Raw genomic sequence first — 24,343 nt, forward strand, 5'->3', positions numbered from 1 at the left:
GGGCACAGTGTGCGGCACCATGATACCATGATAACCATGACACCATGATAATTTTAAAGTGAGGAGCCGAAGACATCTGAGTGGCAAACTGCAGAAATGGGTCGTGGTCGGGAGAAGTCATCATAAAGTCTGGACCGATTGAGAATAAAAGAGGAAGAAAACTACTAGAATCTGAGACGTCGTCACCTGTAAGTCACTAGATTTATGGAGAATCTGTCACCTCTCCTGACATGTTTATTATAGGAAATCCTTGTATTTCACATAAAGAATTTGTGCGGTCCAGGACTGATAGACAAACCCGTGTCACCATTCCCCTTGTCAGGTGGATGTGTCCCTGCACAGTGTGATACTGTTAGCGATGGCTGGAGACTGTCCGTATGTAGGGACACAGCCCTGTGACAAGGCAATCTTAACACCCATTTGTTAATGCTCACACAGAAAGGTGGTGCTAACAATAGATACAGGGGGCCCAATAGAAGGGGGGCCCAAATTTGGGTAACAGCCCAGGGCCTATGGTCTACTTAATCCGCCACTGTGTATTTCCCATTGAATTCAATGGGAAGCTGTTTGCAGGCATTTTGCTAGTGTTTTGCCAGGCGTATTTCAAGGCGTTTTATGCTCAGAAATACGTCTGAAAAAACTACGCGTGTACATACCCACACACCGAACAAAAACATAAAAATAGCGTACAAAATGCAGTGTGAACGCGGCCTGACCACTGCAGAGAGCAAACTCTCTATATCTCGCTAAATAAGAATAGGTCTTTCAATTCATCACTCAGTCACATGATGACTATAAGTATTGATGACCATAAGTATGATGATTGTGAACTATGCTTTGAATTGTAAATTGTCCGTGTAACGTCCTGTAATTCCGTGAGCATTTGTGCATTCTGGAGGTTCGCACAAGGCAGCTCTCAATGCATTGCAGGCACCAACCGCTGGATGGCAGCACCATTTTTTTTTTTACCTCTCGAAAGGAGGAGTTGCGCACGTAACAAGCTGGCCGCTAATACTCATTGCTATTGGCCAGTCGGCCCAAACACTGACGTCACTTCCGTTTGTACGCTAGATTAGTGACATTGGTGATATAGCAACGTTATAAACACTTTTCTAGTCGCGCTGAAGTGTACGCGGGGCTTTCATTTACCGGGACGAAGCGGGTCACGGCAGCTGAGAGCAGTCTACGGGACGTTATAAAGAGAAGGTTGTTGTTGAGCTCGTCGCATAGCATAGCTTAGCTGCGTTACTCGGAGCTGGTGCTCTGAAGCCGGCAGGCATGTCTGCGTTCTCTGAGGCGGCGTTGGAAAAAAAGTTGTCCGAGCTTAGTAATTCTCAGCAGAGCGTGCAGACCCTGTCCCTGTGGCTCATTCACCATAGAAAGCATTCTCGCGTTATTGTCTCCGTGTGGGATAGGGAGCTGCGGAAAGGTAAGGCAGGAAGAAGCCTCCGTATACTGGACTGTGCATTCTAGATACAGCACATGGCTAGGAATGTCAGGATTGTATTCTGCTCAATAGCTGGTCTGGACACGCAACACACTATATATATATATATATATATATTTCTCCTGCCTAATAATGAAAATGATGCCCCTGTCCCCCCCCCCTCCCATATTGCTGGACACCTATATGGTCGTGGCTGCTACTCCTACCACTTCATTGAGTATTTCTGTGTGTCCAGTGCTGGACTAATCGGATGACCTGATGACCAAGAAAGAAGGGTGCAGTGGGGACCAGGGCATTCATTTTAACATTAGGTATAACCTAAAAGAGAAGGATTCTGGAAAAAAAAACAAAACACTCCCTTTAAAGGGTTAATGGGAGGAGCACATGTGTTCAAATCCCGTAATATAAAACTTGTTTATACATATATTCCATGTTCATGGGTTATGTGATAAATGTCTAATGGGCATCGGACCGCTGGACACCAAACATATCAGGAGAGTGAGGGTTTTGTATTTCCCATGTAGAGTGCCATGTATCTGTTCTACTCCCCTTTAATAGGGAAGGGGGGATACATGATCCACTCCTTATGATTGGTGGAGGTCTCAGTGATTTGTCTGTCAGACAATCGTTCAATATCCAATTGATATGTTAAATGTATAGCATGAGAAGGCCCCTTTAAAATTTGTTTCCCAATTGAGAGTCTCATGGGGGCTGAGGGAGGGCACTACTTGTGAACATGTCTTTGGGGCTTGGCTACTTACGTTGATCTGTAGGAATGTGTTTTTATAAGCGTTTTGGTAACTTTGTTTTCCTTCCTTATCCACCGACCATGAGATCTACGCTTAGTGCGGTTTAGAGTAACTAGAGTGCTATAGTTTTTATATAGTATGGTGAAATTCTTCTGTTAAAGATAATTTCTTGTTCGCAGGGCTCAAATGGCAATCTATAAACTGCAAGCGGTATGCGGACTGCAGAACACGTCTGCAACCTGTCATAACATGCTGGGATTTGTAGTTTAATCTCTTCCTCGATGATTCAAATTGACATGAGACTCTTTACGGTTGGCTGTCTGTATCACTTGTGTTCTCTAGCTATTCAGAAACTACAAATCCCAGCATGTCGTAGACTGTCATATGCTTGGATTACTAAAGATGGTTGTCGGCTCCGAACGTTCCCTTTGGTTAGAAAGGTTCTTCTGAAAATAAGCTGATCATCTCGATGTTAGGACCGCCAGCGATTGGGTTTAATCTGCTGTGGACAGGCCGGGTCCTGCAGAGAGATGCCCTTTGTTGCAGCTCTCGACTGATGGAGGTCCCAAATTAGGGACTCCGCTCTATTAAGTTAAAATGCCTTAATGTATGTGAAAGCTAGTTTTTCAATGGAGAACCTTAGGGTGCACACTACAGGATTGTCATCTATAGTCAGACGCATTTTATAGTATTTTGCTGCTTAATACGATTTTCTGGCGGTTCACTTTTAACCTGTAGGTTTGCCTTTTGGACAACCATTTTCTAATCTTGTACCTGTAAATCGTGTACAATTTATGGTACGTCCTGAATGCAGTGAGGACATAGGACCACCAGATACAGTAAGTAATACCTTCATTTTAATTTGGTGTGACCATAGACCAGAAATAATACACCGCTACAACCTGCATAGGAAATTCTCAGTACGGTTTCTGAGTGACACAGCAGATTTTAATCAGTTGGAAGCAGCACAAACTATTCCGAACAGTTGTAGTGGCTGACACGACTGCCTGCGTTCTTTACAAACAGATAAGTCTGGTGTCAGCACAGCCCTGACTCTCAAAACCCTGGAGTCAGTGCTAAATCCTGTCATATACTGACTTCCAAGTATGTGCAGCACAGACATCTGATCCTAGCTACTTTTGACTCCCTTCAAGTTTTGGGTTGTGAGGGCATAGATTAGAATATTTGACTATTCGATATTTTGTCTCTATGGCTGGTGTTTTTTTTTTTTTTTTTCTAACCACTAGATTTTCTTCAACCTTCTTCTTCTATTCCTTAAGGACTGAAATTGACCAGCCCTGATAAGCAGTTCTTGTAGGTCCCTGCTTTAATGTTTAGAGAAGGCCTGGACAAATCTTAGCTAGCACTAAGGCCCCATGCACACGACCGTACAATTTGTCTGTAATTGCGGACCAATTCGCTTCTATTGACCATGGACGCCTTCCTGTATATTAGCCCGTAGAAAGCCTCTGCAATAGATAGGACGTGTCCGTTCTTTTGCTATTTACAGACTGTGCTCCCATACGTTGTATGGGGCCACAGGCTGAAAATGCGAGTGACTGTCGCCGGCCATGCCAGTCATCGCGGGCTGTGATTACGGGCATGGCCGTGTGCATGGGGCCTTAAAGCCAGCAACGTTGAACCTGGTTGAGGAGTGATTGCTGCACATATGCTCTTCAGTCTGGTTTGTGTGGGTCGTACATATCCCCCCCCCCCCCAGTAGTCCTAATAGAACTCCCATTAATGGTAGTCTCAGTGACCCTCCCCTCTAGTAGAGGACTTGTGTTCCCCAGTTGCCACAACAGCCTCCCTGGTAACTTTGCCAGTAGTGACCGCGAGCACCCTAGCCCCTGTGAGTAGTTAAGTACAGTTTCTGGTTGTGATATATAGCTTACTGCATCATTCACTGCTCTCAGACTGGTGCAGGAGAAATACTTAGTGCTATGGTTGACAGCTGCCCTGTGGCACATTTCAGCAGCGACCTGTGGTGATGTAGCTGCATAATCTAAGATCTAGTGTAAGGTTTTCATACATAGTAACTATTTGTCCATTGGTGGTTAGGGCATTCATATTCGTCTTTCTCTCTCGCTAGGTAATGATTAAGCAATTACTTGTAATTACAAAACAAGTGTTAAGGACATCGGTTAACAGCAACAGATCTTCAGTCTCCTGTGGAAACCAAAGTGGTCTGCCACTAGTCTGCTTAAATGCTGATAATACATTTGTTGGTGTGCACCAGCACTTCTGCATGCCGGGTTTTTCATAACCTGTTTACTGGTCCCCAGAACTTTACACTGGACGACCCTCTTATCATAGGTTCACTTTAAATAAAATGTCGGTGGCTGCAAACCACTTCACAGCAGTACTCTTAACCCCTTAATGACCGCAGATAAGCCTTTTCACGGCGGTCATTAGTGGGCTTTATTCTACAGCGCCGCCATTCCATGGCGCTGCATTAGAATAAAGTAAATGGAGCAGGGAAATGTGAAATCTCCCTGCTCTCAGCTGCCAGAGGTAGCTGAGAGCTGGGGGCGTCCCTGCTCGACCGGGTGACATCGATATAAGTATCTATCTCGCCCGTTTAACCCTTCAGATGCGGTGCTGAATAGCGTGCACCGCATCTGAGTGGTTTTGGAGAGCGGGAGGGAGCTCCCTCTCGTCCCACTGACACCCGGCGATAAGATCGCCGAGTGTCTGTTTCTCCAATGGCAGCCGGGGGCCTAATAAAGGCCCCCACGTCTGCCTGTAGTGCATGCTTGCTAGATCATGCCGGAGGCATGACCTAGCAGATGCCTGTCCGTTTTAAACGGACAGGCAGTAATACACTGCAATACATTGCAGTGTATTATAATAGCGATCGGATGATCGCATAGTGAAGTCCCCCAGTGGGACTAGTATAAAAGTTAAAAAAAAGTTGAATAAAAATTAATTTAAAAAAAAAGTGAAAAAGATAAAATTAAAAACCCCACTTTTTCCCCTTATCAAATGCTTTACTATTAAAAAAAAAGTTACACATATTTGGTATCGCCGCGTCCGTAATGACCCCGACTATAAAGCTGTTACATTATTTAACCCGCACGGTGAACGCCGTAAAAAGTAAAATAAAAAACAATGGAAAAATTGCTGTTTTCAGTTAATCCTGACTTTAAAAAAATGTGATAAAAAGTGATCAAAAAGTCGAATCTATTCTCAAATGGTACCAATACAAACTACAAGTCGTCCCGCAAAAAAAAAACCCTCATAGAACCGCATCGGTGGAACAATAAAATAGTTATGGCTCTTCAAATATGGAGACGCAAGAACAAATTTTGTAAAAAGTGTTTTTACTGTGTAAGTAGTAAAACATACAAAATCTATACAAATTTAGTATCGTTGCGATCGTAACAACCCGCTGAATAAAGTTATTGTGTTATTTATACCACACGGTAAACGGCGTAAATTTAGGACGCAAAAGAGTGGTGAAATTTCAGGTTTTCTTCTATTCCCCCCCCCCCCCCCCAAAAAAAAAAGTTAAAAGTTAATTGCCAAATTATATGTACCCCAAAATGGTGCTATTAAAAAGTACAACTTGTCCCGTGAAAAACAAGACCTTATACAGCTATGTCGACACAAAAATAAAAAAAGTTATAGCTCTTCGAATGTGACAATGGAAAAACGTAAAAAATGGCTTGGTCATTAGGGCCCAGAATGCAAGCAGGGGGAAGGGGTTAACCTAACATTATAGCTTGACATCTAATGCTACCACTTCTTCACATGGGCCATAGTAGATGCAGTTTAAACCCCATTCGATAGGCTGTGCTGGTGTGTGTGTGTGTGTGTGTCAGCAGTCTCCTGAATGGATGGGCTAAAAGAGGCATGTCATGTCACCTGACCACCACCTACAGTGGTCAAAGCCAAGAGGAATGTGGATTTTTATTTTATTTTTTCTTGTTAGGCTAACATTGCTTTTTGCAAGATAATTTTAAGAAGAAAGTGGCTCTACAGTCCAGGGGACTGTCTTTTCTCTTTAAAGGTAAGTTATTATCAATGGTGTAAAAGCTGGAAGGAAACCTAAAAGGCCGCATGCACACGATGCATATTTCATGCAGACTTTCTTGCTGCAAATTCGCAGCGTAATACGGTACCAGTAAAGTAAATGAGATTTCAAATACTCTCCTACACTGCAAAATTTTTCCGCATCTAAATTGACATGCGGTGTAGGATTTCCAGTGGTTTTTACAGAGTTTCTGCTGTGTAAACGCTATACAAACCGCAAAAAAACTCAACTCGAATTTTAGTCCCATATTTATGTTTCCCAATGAAGTCTCTGGCCCAAACATGCAGCATCTCTGTTCAGAACACGCAACTTAAGTTGACATATTGCGGATTTGAAAGCCACACCGCAGAACACTTTCTGCACAACTTCTCTGCCTTTTTTTTCTTTAAAAAAAACGGAGCTGATTTTTTCCAGGCAGAATTTTCTGCCTGCAAAAAAACTCTGTGTGAGCAGGGCCTTAGGCTGGATTCCCATGGGTCGGATACGCTGTATAAAATGAAGCAGTGTATCAGACCTAGAACCTTCTGCGACTTCCGCTCCAAAAACTGCACCAAAGTTATTCGGGCAGAATCTCCCTTGCAGAAATCACCTCTTGTAAAAACATAAAAATCTATACTTGCTAGGGTTGCATGATTCATTGAAATATCAATGCTATTTAGTTGCCGTTCACACTCAAACTGTTAAATACCGTTAGTTCATGTATTTCGATACTAAGGTGTGCTGCCTCACCGCTTAGTATTGTAACACATGAATGTAGCCAGAGCGGGGTTACAGCTGTGTAATACAGCGATTGCCCTGCTCTTGACAAGTGTTGCACTAATGAGCGTGTTAAAGGGGGGTGGGGGAATAGTGGGATTCACTGGTTAGTGACACCCACTATTACTACCTCCTTTTATAATCATGGTCACCAGGGTTATGCCTAGTTCCCCTAACTTTTCCTTATACTAACGGCGATCTAATTGCTTTAGCGGCTACTCAAGGGAATAAGACCGTATAGTAAATAAAGGTAATATTTATTAACATACAGTAATCACTCTCATATATAAAATACAGTAACTAATCACAGTACAGTATAAACACGGTATCACAATTCTAATTATACCGCCACCCACTTACCTAAACATACACAGAAGTTACGTTACAACACAAAACACATAAGTTACTTGTAATTCTCACACGCTCACTATCTCTGTCCCACTCCCTCCCTAATATAACTTTCCCTATACACTAAGGGCTGATTCAGACGGCCGTGAATTGCGTCCGTGCAGGCCGCTTGGTTTTCACGCGGCTCGCATGGACCAATAGAAGTATATGGGGCAGTACAGACAGTCCGTGCTTTTTGCGCAGCGTTTGCCCGCTGCGTAAAAAGCGCGGCCTGTTCAATATCTCCACGTATTTCGCGCATCACGCACCCATTGAAGTCAATGCGTGCGTGAAAACTAGGCAGGTCGCACGGAAGCACTTCCGTGCGAACTGCCTGTTTCGCGCAACAGCTGTCAAAAGGATGAATGTAAACATCCGAATGGTGTGTCATAATGATGGCGGCTGCACGAAAAGCACACAGCCGCGCATCATATGATGCTGCCTCACGGAGCAGCTAAGTGGCTTTTGCGCAGGCAAAACGCCACGGTCGTCTGAATCGGCCCTAAGGGTTAATACGGGATAAGGAGGAACAAGGGGAATGGGTTTCTGTGTACCTGGGGATGTGCAGGTCAAGGGTCACTGCAGGGTACTTAGGGCAGCAAGGGTAAACCGGGTTCAGCAAGGGGTTAACTCAGGGACTCAAGGGTTAACTTTACTCAGGGAAGCAAGGGTTAACTTAGGGACAGTAAGTTCAGGGACTCGGGGAGAGCAAGAGTTAACTTACTCAGGGAAGCAGGGGCACAAAGGGTTACTCAGGGAAGCAAGGGTTAACATACACTGGGACAGCAGGGGCACCATGGGTTACTCAGGGAAGCAAGGGTTAACTTAGGGACAGCAACTTCAGGCACTCGGGGAGAGCAAGGGTTAACTTGGGGACAATAAGGGTTAACACAGGGACCCAGGGAGAGCAAGGATTACAGCAGGAGGAGACGGGGAGAGAGAGGGTTAAGTGTAGCTGTTGCTACACTTGATACTTACCGTGTCTCCTTGGTGAAGCAGAAGCAGGAGCCCGTCATTGGAGGAGAAGGACAGGAGAGGTGAGCCGGTCTGTGGTGGTGTGGGAGGCAGGCAGGTCCCAGCTGATCCTGGTTGGTGGAGTGGTGAGGTTGTCTTCAACTCCGGAGTTTACCGACGCAGGGCTATTTGACCCTGCCGGTACGCTCGCAGCGGGGGACGAGTGGCGCTCGCCCCCGGCTAGCATGGGTCGGCATGGTGATAATGTATCACCAGCCAACTCATGAGCGCCCGCGCGAGACCGGCCGTGCGCGCGGGAGATTTGAAATGGAGACGGGATAACTATCCCCTGTCTCCATGGTTTCCAAACAAATATATACACGCACGCACACACGCAATTTGGGGAAGTGTTTGTGGGGTTCTATTTACCCCCCTCAACGTTACTGGTAATGGTCTGAGGTGGAAGGAAGTATACTATTGAACCTAGATACTCGACATCAGCTATCTCCTCAAGGACACCTTCCCGCTAGTCCTCAGACTCTGGAGTCTAGTGTCCAAAGAAACGAAACCTCACAGTCCATAGAATGAAGATGAAATTAAATCTCCTAGTCCATAGAATGAAGAAACCTTCATAGTCCATAGAACAGTGTTGAAATAAAACTCAGTCCATAGAACGAAGCCTCAAAGCCCATCAAACGGACAAAGCTCATACGAAAACCTCAAAGCCCATGAACCCATGATTTCTTGTTCTTTCTTGCTTGGAATTTCTTCCTCTTAATTGGCGTCAGCAGGTCTTTCCAGTGGCCGATCCAATTTTAGCATGCCGACCCGTGTAAGGCTACTTGTGCCCTCACACGGTCAGCCTTGGAATGGCTTAGCCCGCCTTTCAACAACCTTTTGTATGTGATCCTTTACTTTTTCAACTTTTCCCAGCATCTTGATCTTTGTGGCGGATATCCAGGTTTCTATCATGGCAGGTTATGATCCCCGAGGAGGAGGTGATGCCTTGGTACCCAGGAATCTACTGTGGGGTGGAGCATCGCCTTCCATTTCCCCTCTGACATTCAATCCATCATCGTATTGACCATACCAGTTCTTAGGTTGAGGTGGCAAATAACTACAAGGGTGTATAAATACCTTATCTGTCCCTAAGGTTCCTATACACTACCCAATCATACAAACAAAGTGATAAATAACCAAACATACAAAAATATTCCCCCACCAACCATAGGTATATGTACATATAGAGATTCATGCTCAAACAGCATCTCTCACTACTCCTCCATAAACACGTGAAAGGTCCACATGCAAATAGGGTGACTACAGGCTGTAAATATATTCCCGCCTACACGTACACACTCGCTGTGGGACGGGCACGTCCTCACTGAGTATGCTTATGTTGCGGACACATATGTACACCTTGAAAATTTTTGTACGACCCATTGATTAAGATTTACACTTTACAAATCTCTATATACACACACAATAATAAACAATTCTGGGTCGCAGGACTGTATCATTTTGTCCTTAGACCCAATCTACGAATGTATTTGTGGCTTTCTGCTTTACCTCGTTGTATTTGGTCAACCAGTCCTTTCATTCGTCGGTACACGCAGAACAGTCCAACGTACATAATCGCCACCAGGATGCGAAGGATTATCACTGGGTGGATGAGCAAATTGAAGAAGGAAGTGGCCTTGGGACTATATCCGAGCAAGCTCTCCCACCAAGACACTTCTGAGTCTCACAGGGGTGTCTGGATGGATGTCGAGCCTCTTCTCAGGTGTCACCGGAGTTCTTCCCTTCTGATCCGAGACATCAACACCTAATACGGGATTAAGGGTACAGTATGCTTCTGGGAGGAGTATGCCTCTTTCAGAGCAGTTAGTCGCGTGGCATTCTGCATTGGATACCAGCACCAATATCCTTGACCCATGTCTTGAGGAGGGCATTGGATTAGCCTTCATATCACAGGACCCCTCGGTATCCCAACACTGGTGTAGGTCAGGATATCTGAGGGGAGCTGTGGATGAAGCACTGTTTTTCTGGTTCCTCACAATTCTCAGGTTTGTGGAACTATATCCCTGTCTTACCAAACCCATTATCTTAAAATCAAGATATGGGTGTAATGCCAGGGATATCTCCCCCTGTCCAAACTTTCCGAAGTTTCCTAACGCCAGTTAAACATATAAGAATCAGCCATACTGTTGTTCGCTGTATTTAATTGCACTCACATTAGGCCTCATGTCTAGGTGCACAGAATAACATAAAACACTACACCGTGAACTTATGTTACCTGTTCACACCGTCCAACCTGAGTTCACAGTATAATAACCACTTCAACGTTATCCCAATAGAGCGCAATTAAAACATTAGGCGCAAATACACCACTATCCAATGGTTGATTCTCCAATTGTTTTCCTGGAGTGGTTTTCTAATTATGCATTATAAATACAGGCAACACCCATATAGTATAAATAGATATTATTAATAACCAGGGATCTACCACAATAGAATCTGTGGAGGAACCACAAATTGAAACAAACGGATAAACACACATTACAGACATACTGAACATGCAACTTATGGCCAACTTCCTAAACTCCTCCCCCAGTTGTGGTTGGTTATTTAGATCCTAGAGTACGTGGCGGAGCGCTTAACCCCTTAAGGATGCAGCCTAGTTTTGGCCTTAAGGCTCAGAGCCCATTTTTCAAATCTGACATATTTCACTTTATGTGGTAATAACGTCGGAATGCTTAAACCTATCCAAGCGATTCTGAGATTGTTTTCTCGTGACACTTTGGGCTTCATGTTCGTGGTAAAATTTGCATTTTTCAGAATTTAAATGCATCTGCTTGTAAAACAGACGGTTATACCACCCAAAATAGTTACTAGTTCACATTTCCCATATGTCTACTTTAGATTGGCATCGTTTTTTGAACATTCTTTTATTTTTCTTGGACGTTACAAGGCTTAGAACATAAACAGCAATTTCTCATATTTTTAAGAAAATTTCAAAAGCCTTTTTTTTAAGGTACCTCTTGAGTTCTGAAGTGGCTTTGAGGGGCCTATGTATTAGAAACCCCCATAAAACACCCCATTTTAAAAACTAGACCCCTCAAAGTATTTAAAACAGCATTTAGAAAGTTTTTTAACCCTTCAGGCATTTTACAGGAATTAAAGCAAAGTGGAGGTGAAATTTGCAAATTTCATTTTTCTTGCTGAATTTCAATATTATTCCATTTTTTTGTGTAACACAGAAGGTTTTACCAGAGAAATACTATTAAATATGTATTGTCCAGATTCTGCAGTTTTTAGAAATGTCCCACATGTGGCTCTAGTGCGCTCGTGGACTAAAACACAAGCCCCAGAAGCAAAGAAGCAACTAGTGCATTTTGAGGCCTCTTTTTTTTATTAGAATATATTTTAGGCAGCATGCCAGGTTTGAAGAGGTGTTGAGGTATCAAAGCAATGGAAACCCACCAGAAGTGACCCCATTTTGGAAATTAGACCCCTCAAGGAATTCATTTATGGTTGTTGTTATCATTTTCACCACACCGTTTTTTCACAGCACCTATTTGAATTGGGCTGTAAAATTAAAAAAATGATATTTTTTTCCATTAAGATGTAATTTTTGATCAAAATTTTCTTATTTTCACAAGGAATAAAACACCCCATTTTGTTGCCCAATTTGTCCTTAGTGCGGCAATACCCCATTTGTGGTGATAAACTGCCGTTTGGGCCCATGGGAGGACTCAGAAGGAAAGGACCACCATTTGGCCTACTGGAGCTTTTCTGGTGCTAAGTCATGTATGCAGAAGCCCCTGAGGTACCAGTACAGTTGAAACCCCCGAGAAGTGACCCCATTTTAAAAACTACACCCCTTAAGACATTCATCTAGAGGTGTAGTGAGCATTTTGTCCCCACAGTTACTGTGTAAAAGATAATGCGCAGCAGATGGTGCAGAGTGAAATTTGCAATTTCCTATACATATATGCCATTTCAGTGTCCGATATATTGTGCCCAGCATGTGCCACCTGGAGACATACACCCCATAATTTGTAATGTGGGTTCTCCCGGGTACGGCAATACCCTACATGTGGCTGTTATTTGCTGCTTGGGCACATGGCAGGGCTCAAAAGGGAAAGATGAGGGGGATAAGCTGTGCGGAGTGCATCAGGGTAAATTATAAATCAAGGGATGTATGGTAAATTTTAAAACAATCTTTTATACAGAGCCCTTGTTTTTCGGGACACGTGTCGCATTGGTATATTGAGTCCTTCCTTATCCCCCTCTTATAGCACACTTTGCACCTCTTTTGACTTTTTCCCTTCTTGCCAGTTTGGGGAACTTCTCCTGGAAAGTGTTGCCCTGGTACGATGCGTGTGGCCTCGCTTCCAGAAGTACTGGGTGCCTCTCTTTCCTGGTCGCAAAAAATTAGGTTCTTTATAACCACCTCTTGAAATTCCAGGAAAGTTCCCCTCTGGCCTGCACATCGACGTAGCACGTACGCATTGTACAATGCCATCTGTATGATGTGCACGGCCAGCTTCTTATACCACACCCTCGATTTCCGCATAGCGCTGTAGGGCTTCAGGACTTGATCTGACAAGTCCACCCCTCCCATGTACCTATTGTAGTCCAGGATGCAATCTGGTTTGGGGGTCTCTGTACTGGTACCTCGTACAGGTACATGGGTACTGGTGTGGCCATGTATTGTTGTCAATACAAGGACATCTCTCTTGTACTTGACACACAATATGTTGCTGCTAGAATGTGCCCTGCTCTCACCCCTTCTGAGTGTTTGCCCAAGCAGTGTTTTAGGGAGGCCTCTAAGATTTTTCTAGCAGTGCCGCATGCCGCAGTCCTTCTGGAAGCGAGGCACTTGAAGAGTGGGACGCTGGTATAAAAATTATCCAGGTAGAGGTGGTAACCCTGGTCCAGCAGTGGGTGCACCAAATCCCACACAATTTTTGCGTTAATTCCCAGTAAGGGGGGGCATTCTGGGGGCTGAATACTGCTGTCCTTCCCTTCATATATCCTGAATTTGTATGTATACCCTGATGCACACTCGCACAGCTTATACAACTTCACGCCATACCTTGCCCTCTTACTTGGCAGGTACTGGCGGAATTGAAGCCTCCCTTTAAAATGTACCAGGGACTCATCAATGGAAATACACTTCTCGGGGGTGTATGCTTGGGCAAACCGGGCACTGATATGGTCTAATAAGGGTCTCAGTTTATATAAACGGTCAAAACTGGGGTCATCTCGGGGTGGGCACTGCTCATTATCGGCATAATGTAGGAAGCAAAGTATTGCCTCATAACGCATCCTGGACATGGCCATACGGTACATCGGGGTGTGGTATAGGATGTCCGTGCTCCAGTAGGTCCTAATGGATGGCTTTTTCAGAAGCCCCATGTTCAAGAGCAGTCCCCAGAACTTGCCCAACTCTGCTGCGTCTACAGGAGTCCACCTCTGGGATTGGGCATAAAATGAGTTGGGGTTCTTGGTGATATACTGTTGGGCATATAAATTAGTCTGGGTGACCATTAGCTCTATAAAGTCATCAGTGAAGAAGAACTTGAAAAAGTCCATCTCACTGAACCCTGCCGTGTTAAATTTGATCCCTGGGCTGCCCGTGTACTCAGGGATTTGGGGTTCATAATCGTCTGGTGTGGGCGTCCAAATGGGGTCACTTCGCTCAGGGGTATCACTTGTTGTGGGGTCACTTCTCTCAGGGATTTCTACTATGGTGGTGGTCCTGGGGCGTCTCCTAGGGGGTCCCTCCTCTTCATCGCTGGATGAGGAGGTAGACAAATAAAATAGTGTATCACCATCCGACGAGTCTGTGTCGGAGGCCAGAAATGCATACGCCTCTTCAGCAGTAAATGTCCGTTGGGACATGCTTGTTGTGCTAAGACAAAATTTATATACCGCAAAAAAATAAATCCCTAACTGGGAGCAATAGGATAACACCACTAGCACAAATGTGTGTTTTGTTTTTAGAGAGCAAGTGGACTTCCCTGACACTAAAGCTAACTAGGGCGAGGGTTCCTAACATTAAACCTAACTAAATTTTATGTGGACTTCCCTAACGCTAAACCTAACTACAGCGACGATTCCCTGACACTAAACCTATCTAGATTATTTCAAGCTTCCCTGACACTAAACCTAACTACGGTGACGGGTCCCTAACGCTAAGCCTATCTACGGTGACCGATTCCTGACGCTAAATTCCCTGACACTATACCTAACTACGCTTTTTGACGGTTCCCTGACACTAACTAACCCTAATACTAAACTAACCAGTTAAATTGGCTAAACTAACAATTTTTTTTTTTTGTTTTTTTCTTTTTATATATATATATTTTTTTGTTTTATATGTTTTATATAGAAAAAAAATGAAAAAAAAAATCCCCAGGGACCAAGAAATGTGGTCCTGAAGACTGAAAAGTGGTCAGTGATAGGAGATCACTGACCAAAAAACGTGGGTAGAACTCAAAGAGGAAGGGAACAGGAGTGGGTAGTGGATGGGGTGGTGGGAAGCAAAAAAAACTTTGTTTTAGAAACTTTTTTTTCACTTTTTTAACTTATTTTCTCTCTGACTCTCTGCTCACAACCGATCTCAACGCCTCGCTAACTCCAACAGGGCGTTCAGGGCGGTTGCAGCAGGATGTGAGGTCAGAGAGAGGAAGTGAAGAGAATGATCGCTGCTATTGGCTAGTTACTCACTGACTAGCCAATAGCGGCGATCGGCGAGGCGGGACCATATTAAATGGTCCCGGCACATTATGCTGTGATAGCGTGCTGTCAGAAACAGCAGCTATCACAGCTCAGGAACGCCGGGCTCGAGCACTGCTGTGCTGAATGAGACCGATCGCTGCTATTGGCTAGTTACTCACTGACTAGCCAATAGCGGCGATCGGAGAGGCGGGACCATAGTAAATGGTCCCGGGCCATTATGCCGTGATAGCCTACTGTCAGAAACAGCAGCTATCACAGCGCATGAACGCGCCGGGCGCGCGCACCGCTGTTCTAACTGCAGGACGTACTATTACGGCATGGAGCGCGAACGATACAGCTGCCATGACGTAATAGTACGTCAAGGAGCGGGAAGGGGTTAAAGGGAACCCGTCACCTGCATTTCACCTATTAAACTAGCAATACCAGGCAGTAGTGGGTAAAAAAAAATATTTATATATAACCTATAATTGTCTTCTTAGTCAGCCCTATGGCTTTAGTATTCAGTTTTTTTAGTATTCCCACACCGTATGCTACTGAGCATAAGAGTCATATCTTCATTTGAAAAGAGTCAAATCTTCGTTTGAAAAGAGTCGTATCTTCATTCCTCAAGTCTTTCCGAGTTTACCCCGACTCCTTACTTTTGATTGACAGCTCTTCGCCTTCCCCAGCACATACAATCCCACGCTTGTGCATTGATGTCCTCTTCTGGTGTGTGCGCACAAAGGGACACCGGATTATTACGATAAAGGGCGCAAAATGTTCGCAGACCGTTATTTACAGTCGGTGTAGGAGTTTAGGAGAGGGGATAACAGCAATGAAGTTTTGATAGCAGCGGCCAGTGAGGGATAAGTAAAGTTCAATAGGTGAAATGCTGGTGACAGGTTCCCTTTAAGGCTGTAAGGAGACTCTTATGCAGCCATTTTGTCTAAACCCACGTTTTGTTGTGACGTGGCCATTTTCTATTGCCATTTCGCTGAGCTTTCCATGGTTGCTTATGCCGTGGCAGTTCCTCGCAATATGTCCCATCTGACCGCATTTAACAGGGTGACATTTCTTAGTACTCAAAGACTCGCAGTACTTCGCAATGTGGCCTGGTCCGGCACATGCAAAACCTTTTAACAGTACATGCTCTGCTGGACTTAAAGGGAACCTGTCACCAGCATTTCACCTATTAAACCAGTAATACCTGGTGGTAGTGGGTGAAAAATCATTTCTATATAACCTATAATTGTCTTCTTAGTCGGCTCCGTAGCTTTAGTATTCAGTTTTTTTGTGTTCCCACACCGTATGCTAATGAGCATAAAAGAGTCATATCCTCATTTGAAAAGAGTCAAATCTTCGTTTGAAAAGAGTCATATCTTCATTCCTCAAATCTTTCCGAGTTTACCGGCCTCCTTACTTTTGATTGACAGCTCCTCGCCTTCCCACAGCCCACAAAATCCTGCACTTGTGCATTGATGTCCTCTAATCGTGTGCACGCACAAAGGGACACCGGATTATTACGATAAAAGGTGCAAAATGTTTGCAGACCGTTATTTACAGTAGGAGGAGGAGTTTAGGAGAGGGGATAACGGCAATGAACAGCGGCCAGTGAGGGATAAGTAAAGTTAAATAGGTGAAATGCTGGTGACAGGTTCCCTTTAAGGCAGTCAACAGTGCATGATCTCTTAAAGTTCTGCATGGCTAGGGACGCACTTCTAAATATAGTACGCTTACATCTGCGTAACACTTTCGTAACAATGTTACCTTCAGGATTCTGGATGGGATCATGATTTGTGACATCTGGTCCATCACTCTTACTACTCCCCCCCCCCCCCCCCCCCCTACAGCAGAATCAGGCCTTGAAAAAGACAAGGCTGGTAACATTTTTGAGAAATCTTTTATGATGTTTTGCATACTGGCAACCAATTGTGACCTAGTAGCAAGCTCATCATTCAACTTGGCAATGATGGCATCCGTAGATGCCGCCTTAACCTTAAATGCATTGATCACAGCATAAGACCCAGTCAGGTGTGCATTAATATCATCACCACGATTTCTCAAATCTATCACCTGCGATTCCAGCACGCAAATTTGCTGATCTCTATATTGGGCATTCTCTGCTAGTTGTGTCTGCAAATCACAAACCCGCTTCACATTGTTGGCACAACACTGGCAGTGAAGATTTCGGGAATCGCTGTTTATTTCTGAGTGATCAGGCTTCCACGTCTCCTCATACACACAGATTAATTTAGCCAGCATGTGGAGAAGTTTGGAGGTTTTGTTAAGAACGCTCCTCTTGCTAATACACAACTTATCATGTGCATAAGCCTCGTCCAGCAGAGTGGACCACAGCATTCCTGCTGACTTGTATGTTTTAGGTGTTACTGGATTGAATTTACTGTTTTTGGCGAGGTGTTTGTGTGGAGAAGTCCATACTCGCTGTTCCAGAAGTCATCTCCATCCTCCTTGTCCCCCGCTGTTTTGAAAAAGGTCCTTTTCTTCCGGAACGTATTTTCCCGATCAGCTGGACTTTACCGGAAGAACACCGACGTTAATACTTCTGCAAACTCTTTTGTATAAGTTGCTCGCTCGCAAAACAAAATAAGACGTTAATACCCCAGAAAAGAAAACAAATCGCAATAGGTTCGCTGATCAATTGTATCCTGTATCAAGCCTTAAATAAAACTGTTACTCGTCTGAACTTCAAAAAGGTCTAGGCGCATAGTATAACCCAACACTACACCGTGTATGTACGTTACCTGTCCACGCCTCCGCCTATCTGCTGTTCACGTTTTAACACAATTTTATTGTACAAAAGACAGAAATAAATGTAAAACAGTTTGGGCTGGCTCGCCAATGTTAAAGGGCTTTATATATATATATATATATATATATATATATATATATATATATATAATGTCTCCTGGTTGGCTCGCCAATGTTAAAGGGGGGTGGGGTAATAGCGGGATTCACTGGTTAGTGACACCCACTATTGCTACCTCCTTTATAATCGGGGTCACTAGGGTTATGCCTAGTTCCCATACCTTTTCCTTATACTAACGTCGATCTAATTGCTTTAGCGGCTTCTTAAGGGAATAAGACCGTATAGTAAATAAAGGTAATATTAACATACAGTAATCACACTCATATATAAAATACAGTAACTAATCACAGTACAGTATAAACATGGTATCACAATCCTAATTATACCGCCACCCACTTACCTAAACATACACAGAAGTTACGTTACAACACAATACACAAGTTACTTGTAATTCTCACACGCTCACTATCTCTGTCCCACTCCCTCCTAATATAACTTTCCCTATACACTAAGGGTTAATACAGGATAAGGAGGAACAAGTGGAATGTGTTTCTGTGTACCTGGGGATGTGCAGGTCAAGGGTCACTGCAGGGTACTAAGGGCAGCAAGGGTAAACGGTTCAGCAAGGGGTTAACTCAGGGACTCAAGGGTTAACTTTACTCAGGGAAGCAAGTGTTAACTTAGGGACAGTAAGTTCAGGGAGAGCAAGGGTTAACTTGCTCAGGGGCGCAAAGGGTTAACTTAGGGGCACCAAGGGTTACTCAGGGAAGCAAGGGTTAACTTAGGGACAGTAACTTCAGGGACTCAGGGAGAGCAAGGGTTAAATTTCTCAGGGACAGCATGGGCACAAGGGGTTACTCAGGGAGAGCAAGGGTTAACACAGGGACCTAGGGAGAGCAACGATTACAGCAGGAGGAGACAGAGAGAGAGAGGGTTAAGTGTAGCTCTTGCTACACTTGATACTTCTCGGTGGAGCAGAAGCAGGAGCCGTAGTAGGTTTTTGGAGGAGAGAGACAGGACAGGAGAGGTGAGCCGGTTCGTGGTGGTGTGGGAGGCAGGCAGGTCTCAGCTGCTCCTCGTCGGTGGAGTGGTGAGGTCGTCTTCAGCTCCTGAGCGTACTGATGCAGGGCTATTTAACCATGCCGGTACGCTCACAGCGGGGGATGAGTGGCGCTCGCCCCCGGCTAGCATGGGCGGCATGGTGATAATGTATCACCAGCCGACTCATGAGCGCCCGCGCGAGACCTGAAATGGAGACAGGGGCTAACGATCCCGTCTCCATGGTTTCCAAACAAAGCAGGGCAATGCTAATTTGTCCTGCTTTGTTTACAACCGTATTCACGACCAGGGCAATACATTATATGTATTATATATACACATTATGTATGTGTGTGTTGAAAAAGGCTCTATTGAAGAGCTGAAATGTTGCTGTATTGGACTGATGGAATAAAGGACCTTTTCTAATTTTGCTACAACTTTTTGAGTGCTGCCTGTTTTTTGAAAAATATATACCTTGGGAGACTATGGCCGTATCCCTGGCGGGCTTGCACCCTCATTTTTATGAGACCCGGACTGTGCGGTTGACATTTTTGTATATTTGTGTGTGTGTGTGTGTGTGTGTGTGTGTGTGTGTGTATGTGTGTGTGTGTGTGTGTGTGTGTGTATATATATATATATATATATATATATAAATAGGGACACTTCCCTTTACAGAGCGCAGCGCTGGTCGGATCACCTCATGCTGACAGCGCGCAGACACTTGTCAAGAGCGGGGTAATGGCTGTATTACACAGCCGCAGCCCCGCTCTAACGGCGGAGATCCGAGAAACCTCTCCTCCGCCACTATTCCCTTGAGTGCTGCGATAAAAGCTGAGGGTTTTTTACGCAAGGTGTGAGGATGAGATTTGTTCAAAACTCATCCACTCTGCTGCTACTGTATTTCACTTCAGGTTTTCCGCAATGAAATCCGTTGTGGAAAATCCGCAGTGTGTACGCTTTGTCCCTACCCTTAGGGTGGATCCACACGTGGCAGATTTTGTTGCAGAAATGTTTGAGACTTAATCAGTTCTACCATTCATCTGAAACAAACCACCTCATTCAGATAAATTGAATGGAATTTAAGGGGCAGAAATACCGGCAAACATCTGCCACGTGTGGATCTGCTTTGAGATTCATTTAAAGCTCTGCTTTACAAACAAAAGCTAAAACATAGAAATTTGTCATAAACAACCATCAATTCAAACCTTCTACTTCAAATACAAGAATCTTGTTAACCTGAAGAAAGTTAGTCTGTCTCGTTTTAACACCCGCCTGATTAAATCAGTCCGTTTATTAGTTTCAGGACTCTCTATCAGCCAAAATAGAGGGGGGCTCGCCCGTGCATTACATGGACTGCTTCATTCTGCCTACAGTGAAAAGAGCCACATCCCCAGAAGATAACCGCTGATCATGGACTATTCCAGCAACAGCCCCTTCAGCGATTAGCTTATCGTCGTAGTACCCCTCTAACAAAACAGAACAATGCCTTTAAGGATCATTTTACTTTTAGCCCCATTGGGGGAGCTCCATTCTACTCGCGTTAATGAAAATTACATTAAATGACTGTACTGTTGTACATCGTGTGACCACAACTTGTCACTTGTGTGTGCAGAATGCTGCATGGCTCCCAAGAATATTTATATAGTTGTTCCCTAGCTCTCATAAAGTACGTAAGTCATATGTGAAAATGACAGGTTTTCTTCGAGGTGCCTGTAGAGACATAAAGGTTGAAATCTCAAAGGATTTCATTAGGTGCGGTTTTACACCATGTTGATCAAGACCGTTGTGTGATGAGCTTAGTTTATATAATTATGCTACAAACCCCAAAGGAAAACCTAGAGTTATAGATGGTAATGAACCCTCAGGAGAATGTGTAGCTGACAATGTATATTAGACTCTCTATTTTACAGGTATGCTTAACTTTTTTTTCATGTGAAATAGTTTTTTAATTAGATATTGTCATTTTTATCCTTGTAATAAAGATTTCCTAAATTTTTCAGTGGATGCATATAAAAACATGCAAAGGTATTAATGGCAAAACCTCATTCAATCGAATGGTATAGGACCTGGTTAAAATCTTATTGGCTACACATGTTAATAGACAATAGTTGTCTCTTGGGCAAAATGAGAAAATACCAGAATACAAAGTTTTATTTGATTTTTCAACCACCCTATTTCTAGATATGTTCATGACAAACAAAGTTCTCAAATCTGTTCTGAAACAAAGATTTCTGTGCCACTTATCTGTTGTTGGTTTTGATGGGCACCTGCAAGGAATATTTCTTCAGCTAAATGATCTATTTGATAATATGATAGGGAAATGCCTGCTATCGCTAGAATTTTTGTCTTAAAGAAGTTTATAATACAGCGCAGCCAGTTTGTGAATTACCAGAGAAGAGTCCTGAGATGAGTCCAGGTGTACCTGCCTTGACTTCATTTGATGGATGGATGGATATGTGTTGGACTCCTCTCCGTATTCTCTGGTAATTTACATACAGCTCACGGTGTATTATAACTGCTTTTAAGTCAACATGCTAAAATGGACAATTTTGAGGGGCATGTTTAGGACACTAAACGCCAGTAGTATAACGACTAATTGGTGGTTTAGTGCCCTAAAGTCTAGTGCCAGGTTCCCTTGTAATACTAAATAAAGAGCATCTAGGTGATGAGTGCTTTTGTCTTAATTTAACAATTGTGGCAGGCAGAGCATCCCGTCCTGTTAGTCACCTGTATAACCTCAGAAGCTTCTTGTGCACCATGTTTCCCAGCGGCACCTTTAAAATTCAGGTGGGAGCGTGGAACACCGAGCAACGGAAGCTACACTTTATTCTAGGAGCTAAATCAAACATGGTTTACCGGTTTTAAAAATGAGAACAGGTAAGTACCGATAGGCATACTCTTGTTTAGCATTCCACAATATAAAAAGCAATTCTAGAAAAACATTGGACACTAACATTTATGTGGAGAGTATGATAAGATACAATGGTATGGTACTCTACTTAGGGTGCATTTACATATCAGTTGCATCAGCAGCAGTTTTTTCCCCCTCAAGTGATTACAACTGATACAAAAATGTATCAGTTGCCATTGGGCATTTTCACAATTTTTACTACAAAACCATTCGTTGTCATCACTCCCCACATTTATCTAACGCTTATGGTGACCGAAAATTTCAAAGGGCAGGGAGCTAAACAAATTCTTAGAGGCCTGAGTGCTCATAGCACAGCAGCATTTTAAAGGGAATGTGTTGCCAGCAAAACATGTTTGTTTTTTTTTTTAGTTAAACAATTAGTGTGTAGGTGATTAAACATTGTTCTAATTTTTTTCACGAGTCAGGAAATATTATAAATTGGACTCAATTTATAATATTTCCCAGCACTGGTCACTAGATGGAGCAATTCCCAAAATTGCAGCATTGCATTTGGTAAAGCAACCACATTGCTTTATGCTGCAAAATTGGGAAAAAATCCCTCGCTCTAGTGAGCTCTCAGAATCCCCCCCTCCTTTATCCTGGCTAGTGCCGGGAGAAACGAGGGGTTTGAACGGTCTAACCTCCTACACGGTGTGTCGCCATTTTTTGAGCTAACACACCGTGTAGAAGGTTTACATACACTAGTAAACACACACTGAAACACGAACATACATAGAAATCACTTACCTGCTCCAGTCGCCGCCGCTCCCTCCGCTCCGTCTGCTGCCGCTGCTCCATGTGCACAAGTCCGGAAGCCGCGACCGGAAGTAGTAATCTTACTGCCCGGCCGCGACTTCCGGTCCACAGGAAAATGGCGCCGGACGGCGCGCATTTCAAATCGGACTGTGTGGGAGCGGCGCATGCGCCGTTCCCACACACACGGCGTACACCATAGTGGATGGAACGGGCCCCGTTCGCAGTCCCTATGGGACTGGAGCTGCCGTATTCCATGTCTGTATGTGTCGTTAATCGACACATACAGAAATGGAAAAAAAAATGGCAGCCCCCATAGGCAAGAAAAAGTGTAAAAATAGAAAAAAGTAACACACAAATAAATATAAATGTTTTTAATAAAACCCTAACAAAAGTGATATATAAAAAAAATTTTGGGTGACACTGTTCCTTTAAGCGATTTGTGTCCTCGTGTAGCTCAAAAAATTGTTGCGTAATTTTAGTCGTTGAATAATATATAAATATTTCCTCATTAACCACGCTCCATTGTAACCCAGGCCCATCCTTCATGAATTGAAGGAGGCGTAAGTACATTAATAAAGGCCACCAGCCCTTCTGCTCTTTAGGGAGTGGCACTGCTTGATTTATAGGAATTTAGAGATTGAACTGTCACCCACCCCATGCCAAGGCCCATTGGTTAGCCACATGAATTTCTGCAGGAGATACGTAGGTTTACTTTTAAGGGAATGCATCACATATTTATATATATATATATATATATATATATTTATTCTCAAAACCAGATATTGAAACATATTCTTTATTTTCTAATCTGTTTTTGTTTTTTGATTGTAGATTACATTTTTTTTCTTTTCTGTACATAATTATGGGGGCCACCGTCTTGCCTGAACTGCTATTAGCATTTAAAGATCTGCTTTACAGCAGCCACATGGACCGTAGGGACCTGTAGTCTAGAGGTAACCCATTGACTTCTATGGGAGAGTATTCTAGGCATGCTCTATGAGCTGTGCAGAGGTAATTTTGCATGAAGGGATAGGAGGGGTACTGTGTCCATCACCTATTGTCCGTGGTGGATTCAGTGTTCTCTACAGTGCTGTGGAAAAGTCCCTATTTTTTTCTATTTTTGCATATTTGTCACACTTGACCGTTTCAGATCAACAAACTACTTTTAATAGTTCTGAAAGCAGCACATGATGCCACGTTCTAAAGTGATACAAATACAGATGCCAAACAAAGTCATTGAAATCTACCAGTCTGGATAGGATTACAAAGCCATTGCAAAGGCTCTGGGACTTCAGCGTACCACAGTGAGCCATTATCCACAAACAGTGCAAACTTAGAACCGTGGCGAACCTTACCAGGAGTGGCCAGCCTACTAGAACTTCACCAAGAGCGCATTGAAAACTTATGCAGGAGGTTACAAAAGAACACAGATGAACAGCTAAAGAACTGCAGCCCTCTGTTGAGGTCAATTACTCCATTCCATATTAAAATAAGACACTGGGCAAAAATGGCATCTGTGGGAGAATCGCAAAGCACAAACCACTGCTGACCAAAATGAACACAAATATTTATCACATTTGCCAAAAAACACCTTTAATGTAGCTAAATTAATACAATTCTGCAAAGAGTGGACCTAAATTTGTCCACAGCGATGTAAAAGACTTATCGCACGTTATCACATCCGTTTGGTAGCAGTTGTGACTGCACAACCAGTTAGGTTTAGGATGCAATTACTACTTCACGTGGGTGATGC

At 43.6% G+C, this 24,343-nt stretch overlaps 1 protein-coding gene across 2 annotated transcripts in view; it reads left to right on the forward strand.

Moving 5' to 3' along the window:
• The first annotated feature begins 1,059 nt into the window (after positions 1-1,059).
• RPRD1A (regulation of nuclear pre-mRNA domain containing 1A) overlaps positions 1,060-24,343 on the forward strand; it is a 116,227-nt gene continuing 92,943 nt past the window's right edge. For both annotated transcript variants that reach the window (XM_075826836.1, XM_075826837.1), the window contains exon 1: positions 1,060-1,429. In XM_075826836.1, coding sequence (XP_075682951.1) covers positions 1,279-1,429 — 151 coding nt within the window. In that variant the 5' untranslated portion in view covers positions 1,060-1,278. The remainder of the gene's footprint in view (positions 1,430-24,343) is intronic.

The sequence above is a fragment of the Rhinoderma darwinii genome, chromosome 5, assembly GCF_050947455.1.
Source record: "Rhinoderma darwinii isolate aRhiDar2 chromosome 5, aRhiDar2.hap1, whole genome shotgun sequence".
Taxonomy (NCBI): Eukaryota; Metazoa; Chordata; class Amphibia; order Anura; family Rhinodermatidae; genus Rhinoderma; species Rhinoderma darwinii.